Source organism: Dermacentor silvarum, chromosome 3 (genome assembly GCF_013339745.2).
Source record: "Dermacentor silvarum isolate Dsil-2018 chromosome 3, BIME_Dsil_1.4, whole genome shotgun sequence".
NCBI lineage: Eukaryota > Metazoa > Arthropoda > Arachnida > Ixodida > Ixodidae > Dermacentor > Dermacentor silvarum.
In genome coordinates, this window is record NC_051156.1 from 161398993 (window position 1) to 161408285 (window position 9293).

Consider the following 9293-nt stretch of genomic DNA (forward strand, 5'->3'; position numbering starts at 1 on the left):
CATTCGAGAGGCTTTATTTTCCAGCTTCTTTGTGAGAGGGTTATATTTTTTATTTGTAGCCGCATTAGTAGAAGAGGAGGAGTGTTAGCGGAGAGGACGAAGAAGAGAACTCTTCTTGCTCGTCGGAGGCTCGCCCTGAGGCCTGTTCAATAAACACCGTTTGTCGCGCATCGTAACAGTTTTTGGTGGAAGGTGCTGGGTACTTCAAGTAACGACGGACCCGGAGCCATTTATTCTTCGCCGGAGTCGTCGCCTCGCCGGACTACCTCCTGCGCCTGTTAACATGACCAACGAAGGAGACGCTCGGGGACCGATACCTGTCGCTCCGGGATCAATGCCTGCTGGTACGTGGCGCTACTACCGAGAACCTCGGGTTTTCGCCGGGAGAGCAGGTGAAGATGTAGAAGAATGGCTCAGACATTACCAACGGGTAAGCAAGTCCAACGGCTGGAACACCACCGACCAACTAACCAACGTTATCTTCGCTCTCAGTGACACTGCTCTGATGTGGTTTGAGAACCACGAAGAATTATTAACAACGTGGGAACGTTTCGTTCATGACCTAAAGGAATGCTTTGGCGACTCGGACGCAAAAAAGAAACGCGCAGAGCATACCCTGGCACAGAGAGCACAGCTACCAGGGGAGACTTGCACTGCCTACATCGAAGAGATCTTGAAATTGTGCAAGCAAGCCAACGCAAGAATGTCCGAGGAAGACAAGGTCGGGCACCTGCTCAAGGGCATAGCAGAGGATGTCTACAATTTCCTGATCGGCAAGGACAGTCTTGCTTCAGTGTCTGATGTCATGAAGCACTGCCGTACGTTCGAGGCGCTGAAGATGCGCCGAATAACGCCAAAGTTTGGCCGATTGGCCAATGTTACCACTGTGGCCAGCATCGATATGAGCTCTTCATTTGACTTGGCGTCGACCATACGACAGATCGTCCGCGAAGAGCTAGACAGGCACACCGAGACGACACGTCGCCTGCCTGATGTCTCTGATGCCTCCTTTTCGCAAGCCCCGGCGACTTCACCACCTTTGAATGGATGGCAACCGTCTGTCAGCGTCGCGAATGTGTCAGAGTACCGACACGCACCGGCATCGAGAGGCCACTACTCTTCGGATACCCGATTTGAACCTCACCCTCGCTACGCACGTTCCTCGGGACGCCCCACCACTGGCAATGCTCCGCGTTACGACCCAGTCATTCGTCCTAGGCGTGCAGACGTGTCTGACAGCTCTGAAGACTACCGCAGAAGCCGTCCGCTTCCGACATGCTTCGTCTGCGGCGTCCTTGGCCATATATCCCGTTTTTGTCCTCAACGCCAAAGGTATCCGTACGATCAACTTGCTGCCCCAGCCCCCAACGCCCAATGGCCTTCTATGGCGCAATCGCCTTCTAGCAGCAACTTTTGCCAAGGAAGCTTACGGAACCGCTCACCTGCCTCCGATCGTAGCGTGACGCCACCTCCTGTTCCTCGATTGCACCGGTCTCCTTCACCACGGCGTCGTGCAAGATCACCACCGCCGGAAAACTAGAGAGCGCGGCCAATGGAGGTGAGGTCGCTGGAGATTCGCTGCTGAAAGATATGCCTCCACCTGTGTTTATGTTGAAGAACAAAGTGAAAGTCCTCGTTGATGGTGTGTCTACATTGGCGTTAGTGGACACCGGTGCTGTTGTCTCTGTGATGAGTCTCGCTTTCCAAAGGTTATTAGGACGCAAAGTGGTATTTCAATGGAACCAAGTGGCAACATTTTGTGGCGTGAGCGGGGATTCGTTGCGGCCTGTTGGTTTTTGCACTGCACAAGTGTCATTGGGTGGTAGAGTTTTCACGACTGAATTCACAATCCTCCCCCGTTCCTCACATGATGTTATATTAGGTATTGATTTTCTGCAGATGTGCGGTGCCACCGTTGATTGCCGAACAGGGGAGATGTTTGTGAGTGGTGACATTTCTTACGAGCTCATGCAGGATGCTCCAAACGAGGATGGCGCATTTCATGCCTGTGAGGACACTCTCGTGCCTGCTTTGTCAGCTGTGTGTGTGCCGGTGGGCTGCGCTACTACCACTCATCGGGCCTTCGACGCCACAGTAGAGCCGGCGTATTTACCGTGCACGAAGAAGAACATTTTTCTGCCACATTGTCTTGTGTCTGTTGCTCAGCGGCGCTCCAAATTATGGGTTGTCAACCCTTCAGGCGAAAACGCAGTGGTACCTGCTGGCATGAAGCTTGCTTCCTTCAAAGAGCACAGATCGACGCCCGTCGCCGTACTCACAGATGCTCCACATACACGAGTTGACATCTGTTCGGAGGACTCGAAGATTCTGCCAATGATCAGCAAGTCGATCAGCATGGACGAGCGCCGTACATTAGTGAACGTCCTGACTAAACACTTAAGCATCTTCGACTTCGCCCAGGGCGATAACGCGCCGTCCATTCCTGCGTCTCGAACCAAGCACAGAATTAACACGGGGTCGGCGCAGCCTGTTCGACAGAAACCCTATAGAGTGTCACCGTCAGAGCGCCAGATTATCGACGAACAGGTTCACGAAATGCTACAGAAAGGAGTAATTCAGGAGTCATCTAGTCCGTGGGCTGCTCCAGTTATACTGGTGAAAAAGAAAGACGATACTTGGAGATTTTGTGTGGACTACCGCCGTCTCAATTCCATTACCAAGAAAGACGTTTACCCTCTTCCAAGGATTGATGACGCATTGGATTGCCTTCATTCAGCATCCTACTTTTCTTCTGTAGATTTGCGATCGGGTTACTGGCAAATCCCAATGCACCCGGCGGATAAAGAAAAAACGGCCTTTATAACCCCGGATGGCCTTTTTGAGTTCAACGTCATGCCGTTTGGGCTTTGCAATGCACCCGCGACTTTCGAAAGATTTATGGACACAATTCTTCGAGGCCTCAAATGGCATATTTGCATGTGCTACCTAGACGACGTTGTCATCTTTGGAAGCACTTTTGAAGAGCACAACAGGCGCCTGGAAGTCGTCTTAGACTGCATCGAAAACGCCGGCCTAGTACTCAATTCTAAGAAATGTCACTTCGGTGAGCGGCAGACATTGGTGCTTGGCCATCTTGTAGACAAGGATGGTATCAGGCCTGATCCACAAAAGACAGCAGCTGTTGAAGCGTTTAAGCCTCCTCGGTCTGTTAAAGAGCTTCGTAGTTTCCTAGGCCTCTGCTCTTATTTCCGCCGATTTATACCTGCTTTTGCCGATGTCGCCTATCCCCTGACTTGTCTTCTGCATAAGGACGCCGTTTTTGAGTGGACTCACGAGTGTGACGCATCTTTTCGTCAACTGAAGTTCTTACTGACGACGGGTCCCATCCTTCGGCATTTCGACCCAGCTGCACCAACAGAGATCCACACCGATGCGAGTGGCGTGGGGGTCGGGGGAGTCCTCGTTCAGCGATGCGGCCGGAACGAGCATGTCATTGCTTATGCGAGTCGTACGTTAAGTAAGCCTGAACGCAATTACACCGTTACGGAGCAGGAATGCCTAGCGGTCATTTTTGCTGTGCAACGTTTTCGCTCGTACGTGTATGGACGCCCATTCACAATCGTCACAGATCATCATTCGTTGTGTTGGCTTGTCAATCTTCGTGATCCCTCTGGTCGACTCGCGCGCTGGGCTCTACGTCTTCAGGAGTACAACTTAACAGTTTCATATAAGAGTGGTCGCCGACACGCTGATGCTGACTGCCTTTCGCGAATGCCGCTAAACACCACTCTTTGTGATGCCGATAACTTTGATCACTTGATTGCTTCTTTGGCACCTGCATTCCCTGATAAAGAGACCTTCGAGAAGGAGCAGCGAGAAGACTTCAGCTTAGAGCCACTTTTCAACGCGCATGACTCCACAACAAGCCGTGGATTTTGTGTTCGTGATGGCCTCCTCTACAAGTGGAATTTCGCAACCACTGGTGCCCGTTTCCTTCTTGTAGTTCCGGAAAAGCTACGCTCCTCTATTCTGCAGGTTATGCACGACGATCCTACCTCCGGACATCTCGGAGCAGCGCGTACATTTCATCGTGCCCAAGAACGGTTTTACTGGCCCCGAATGCGTCGGTCGACTGAAATCTATGTGGCCAGTTGCGCTCAGTGTCAGGCCCACAAACACCTAACTACGACGCCAGCCGGCCTCCTACAACCAGTGACGCCTCCGAGCTCCCCTTTCGAGCAAGTTGGAATTGATCTCATGGGTCCCTTTCCCCGCTCATCGAAAGGGAACCGTTGGATCATCGTATGTGCCGACCATCTGACCCGGTACTGCGAGACAGCTGCTTTGCCATCTGCCACCGCCAGCCAAGTTTCCTTTTTCCTCCTGCATTCGATCATTCTCCGTCACGGCCCTCCTCGAGTAATCATCAGTGATCGCGGCCGCCAGTTTACTGCAGATGTCGTGGAAGAGCTTCTTCGATTATGCGCTTCCAGCTTTCGCCACTCGACACCGTATCACCCGCAAACAAATGGGCTGACCGAGCGTACCAACCGCACACTGGTGAACATGTTGTCCATGTACGTCGCATCGGACCATAAAAACTGGGACGACATTTTGCCATTCATTACATACGCTTTTAACACAGCAAAGCACGAGACTACTGGCTACAGCCCGTTTTTCCTACTCTACGCTCGTCCGCCGCGTCACACACTGGACACCATATTTTCTTTCTCCACCCACGACGATCTCACCATCGCCGAGACTCTGTGTCTCGCTGAAGAAGCTCGACGCTTGGCCCGCGTACGTACTCTGGCTTCGCAAGAGCGGTCAAAAGCACGGTACGACAGGCACCATCGGGATGTCACCTATTCTCCAGGGGATCTAGTCTGGCTATGGTGTCCGGTGCGCAAACGTGGCCTGTGTCAGAAACTTCTTGCCAACTATACTGGCCCGTACGTTATTGTTGACCAACTCAGTGAAGTGAATTATCGACTGGCGCGTCTCACCGCAACTGGACGGCGCTCCGCCAAGACTGAGGTTGTGCATGTCGCTCGTCTCAAGCCATTCACACCGAGAACTTAGCTGACTTGCCCGGCGGGCTTCGTCTAGGAGGGGAGGAATATTACAGTAAATGTAGCCGCATTAGTAGAAGAGGAGGAGTGTTAGCGGAGAGGACGAAGAAGAGAACTCTTCTTGCTCGTCGGAGGCTCGCCCTGAGGCCTGTTCAATAAACACCGTTTGTCGCGCATCGTAACAATATTATAAATCAAAGCTATCGTTTCTACAGCTCATACGTGTGCATGTACACTTCATATTTTCTCAAAGAATTTATTTTCAAGCAGCCATTATTCAATATGCGACTTGTAGCTGACAGGTCTTGGAGAATGAGTACACTGTACAGTATACAGTGTACACTTTCAGTGTACTCATTCATTCATTAAAGTGCACTATACTCTATATGTGCGCATGCGCCCATACCCATGCACACGATATATTTGTTGATGCTGTGTGTCCATTGCATCTGAAAAACAGTATCTTCTGCGAAATTAATATACGCTATAGCAAACACGGCAAAAACTAATGATATGCTTGGTAGTCACCAATATCCGGGACAATTGGAGCGCACCATTTATGCAACGTGAGTGTGCCGTTGCTGTACAATATGCAATATCTATGGCAAGTTTAAAATATTGAGGCATTGCACCTATAAAGGCAACATTCTTGCAACGTTCTTGCAACATGATTTGAACCGCTGTTCGGTGGTTGGTTAAATAAAATGAATAAAAAGGAAAGTCTCATAGATGTCTTAGTTCCAACCAAGAATATCTTATGGAAGTTACGTTGCATTAACTGAGGTGTTGCATTAGCCCTCAGAAAGCGGTTAACCAGAGCACTAAGAGAGGCTGTAGCATGTGCTCTTGAATATCAAGTTGATTTCGTATCCACATTTCGACAGCTTTCCGACTTTTCTGCACCACATGTAAATGGAAAGAAACCACGACCAGATGAAAGGTGCAGGCGGCGCATGTGGTACTGAATAAAGAAAACAAGTACATTTTGCCGAAGCGTCATGAATGAAAAAAAAAAAAAACCGTAGAAGATACAATAATACCTAATACTAAACACAGTATGCCCGTAATCTGAAGTGGCACAAAAACCATACAGACGGAGATAGTAATAAGCCGAACACGAGACAATCAAACCCGCTCTTTGATGCGCAACAACCCAACGCCACAACAGCTGAGCCGCTACTGCAGATTATTATTTAGAGCGGACGCCATGCTAGTTTCAGTGGCATTGCTTGTACAGCAAGGTTTCGTGCTGGAAGAGGTGGGACATACGTGAAATTAACTTTAAAATAGTGAACAGGCGTTTACACAGACATCACGAACTCTGGAACCTGATCCGGAGTAGCAGAGAGGGAAATCTGTCCCTGATTTGTTAAGAGTGCGGTCGCGCTTCTAACTTCAGCGATCCTTCCGTCATTGGACAAAGCAAAACACAGCAAGAGCGCGAGGTTGTTGAATCATACTACATAGGAAAATCGGTACCACACTGTAAAGTAATTTAAACCCTTAAAATTGCAAAAGGGTGTAAATATGTATATAACTCTCACCCTTGCACCTTGCGAAAAAGGTGTAAGGGTGTGAGTTATAGACAGATTTATACCATTCTTTCATTTTTTAGGGTGTAAATTACATTCCAGTGCACGTCATCAAGGCGTTTATTAACAAAAGAATGTAATTGTTCTGACGAAGGGATAGTCTCGTTTTGTTTTACGTTTTATTTTGTTCCCACTGATGTTTCGCATGGGTTGCTTTACCGTTTAAATATAAATTAAACATAAAGAATAAATTTGTAAGTGCAGCAATCGTTCTGTCCACACCTTTCCTTGTGTAAAAAAACATGGGGTTTAACGTGCCAAAACCACCATCAGATTATGAGGCACGCCGTAGTGGGGGACTCCGGCAGTAATATTGACTCCCTGAAGTTCTTTAACGGGCACCTACATCGAAGTACACGGGTGTTTTCGCTTTTCACCCCCATCAAAATGCCGCCGCAAATTCACAATTACATTGACATTTATTCGAAAATTACATTGACAGCGACATGACCAGCGGAAGCCACGAGGAGGCTCGCCCAACGATGTATTCAGGCAGGTGCCTAGAACCTAGCAACAGCTCGTAACGCATCAGCTGCTCGTAGTTATATGGGCAGTATAACTTGCTGTAAACATTCGCTTACTAACTATAAATGCCGGGCGTCACGAGGAAAAAGACACACATGAACAGAGTTCACTTCATTAGCAAGATGGCTGTAGAGGTCACCACGCTGGAGCGATAAGGAACACCGCTAGCCGGACGCTCGGGTGCTTGTCCTTGAGCGAAAGTTCTGTGCTGGTACTCCCTTCAGCATTGCATATGTGCCCCAAGTCGGTATATTTCGCAACATCTAAAAAGCGTCTTTCCCTTACTGTGGCGCCGCTGGCATCCGTTGCATAGCACGTGACTTTCAGCACACGGCGCGCAACCCGCGTATGCGCTCGCCGCACGGGCCGCACATACGCCACCGCACCCTGCACAGCACTACGGTCACGGCGATGCAAAAAGCGCGTTCGCTTAATCGCTATTGCAGCAAAATTTATGCGCACGTTAAAGGAAGCGTCCCTGTAGATCGCAATGACTACGGAGCGTCCACCTATACGACTTCCCTTCGAAGCTTTTTGTACGTGACATCCCATCGATTACCTTTGCCTGTAGCTGTGCTCAGAGTAGTCGTCGTAGAAACAGTAGTGGAACCGTATAGAGAAGCCATTATACCTTTCTTCGTATTACATACATATGGTTTTGTACTAGAACAACTGTAGTGTTGGAAGCCACCTGATGTTCGCACTCTATAGGTGCACTGAACAAGTTTCCTGAAAATAAAATGGAACTGTTGGGTTGGACATGCCTAAACCACGATCTGCTGATTATGAGGTACGCCGTAGTGGAGGGGGGGGGGGGGGAGAGGGGGAGAAGTAATTTTGACTCCTTGAGGTTTTTCAAGCGACACTTGTATTTAACGCGCACCCAATGCATGGTACACGAACAGGTTCGCATGCCCTCCTCACCGGAATGCGGCCGCCGCGGCAGGGACCTCGAACCCGAGCTCAGGAACGTAACGCCTTAGCCACGCGGCTTCTGCGGCAGGTTTCACAAGACATTTACACGATTTAGTAAGGTGGAAGCTTAGTGCTTAAGAAGTCTTAGAGTGCTACAAAGACTGACACACCTAAAGTTTGGCACAGATGTATACCCACTCACGCCGATGCTTACCGGCACTGTAACAGTATAGAGAGATGCCCGTAAATGAGACTGCGTTGAAACAAAAGTTGCTTCTACGGTATTTTTTGGGAACAACCAGAAAACTTAGAAACGATTAATAATGCCCAGCATATACTCTGCCCATCTATGCGTTCATTTGTACAAAAAATAAAAAAAATAATGCTGATGTGCTTGAAAGAAAGATATGCCCAAATAGCATAACAATTTGTTTTTTTCTGTTCCGCAAGCAAAATAAATTCAAAAACGCGATTTTTTTCTGATTGTGATTGTTCCTCAGTCTGATTCAAGACATCTCGAGTATTCGAAGCTCTATAGCTGTAGATGGCCTCGGAGGTCACTGTGTCAGTGATTATCTCAACCCCCTTCCTGCCGTCATGCAAATGTCTATGATGCCGTGATAGTTGACCTTCGAGACTTCACGTTTACTGCGGAGAACAATGATTGATTACCACTTTTACTCGCGAAAATTTCCCTGCGAATAACACACTATACGCCTCTAGAACTATCACTAAAACACTTGTTTCACTTAATTGCAGCGTACGCCATGGGCCAGACTCCGCTATTTTGCACGTTCGGCGGTCACAAACAGAACTACAAGATCATCGACGTGGACCCCTGCGATTATGTGTTCATCCCATTCTACTTGCGCAGCAGGGACACGTTCATTGACGACAGCGATCCGATGACCACTGAAATGATTGACTTGGCGGTCGCGGCGCCCACGACGTCCTTCGCCATCAGCGTCCCCAGCGCGCAAGTTCTTTGCCTCTTTTATTTCACTACTGTCTATCAGCACGTCACAGCTCGGGCATGGAACGGCATAGTTCTAGCTCAAAGTGAACGTAACGGCAGTTTGATGCGCTTTGTTCTTGTTTTTTTTTTTGTTTGTTTGAAGGTTTGGGCAGCAACATACATGTTCTGGGTATCACAGCTAACACGGAGCAAGAATCTGCGCGTCGGCGGTGAGCCGATTCGTAATACTGTGCCTAGCAGCACGTAGCATTT

The 9293-nt window shown here is 48.9% G+C and overlaps 1 protein-coding gene across 1 annotated transcript; it reads left to right on the plus strand.

The window, feature by feature from the left end:
• The first annotated feature begins 150 nt into the window (after positions 1-150).
• Positions 151-8686, plus strand: LOC125944395 (uncharacterized). Its single transcript, XM_049664823.1, has 2 exons — positions 151-1107; positions 8566-8686. The coding sequence occupies exons 1-2, from the start codon at positions 284-286 to the stop codon at positions 8684-8686; spliced, it is 945 nt and encodes a 314-aa protein (XP_049520780.1). The 5' UTR covers positions 151-283.
• The last annotated feature ends 607 nt before the right edge of the window (positions 8687-9293 follow it).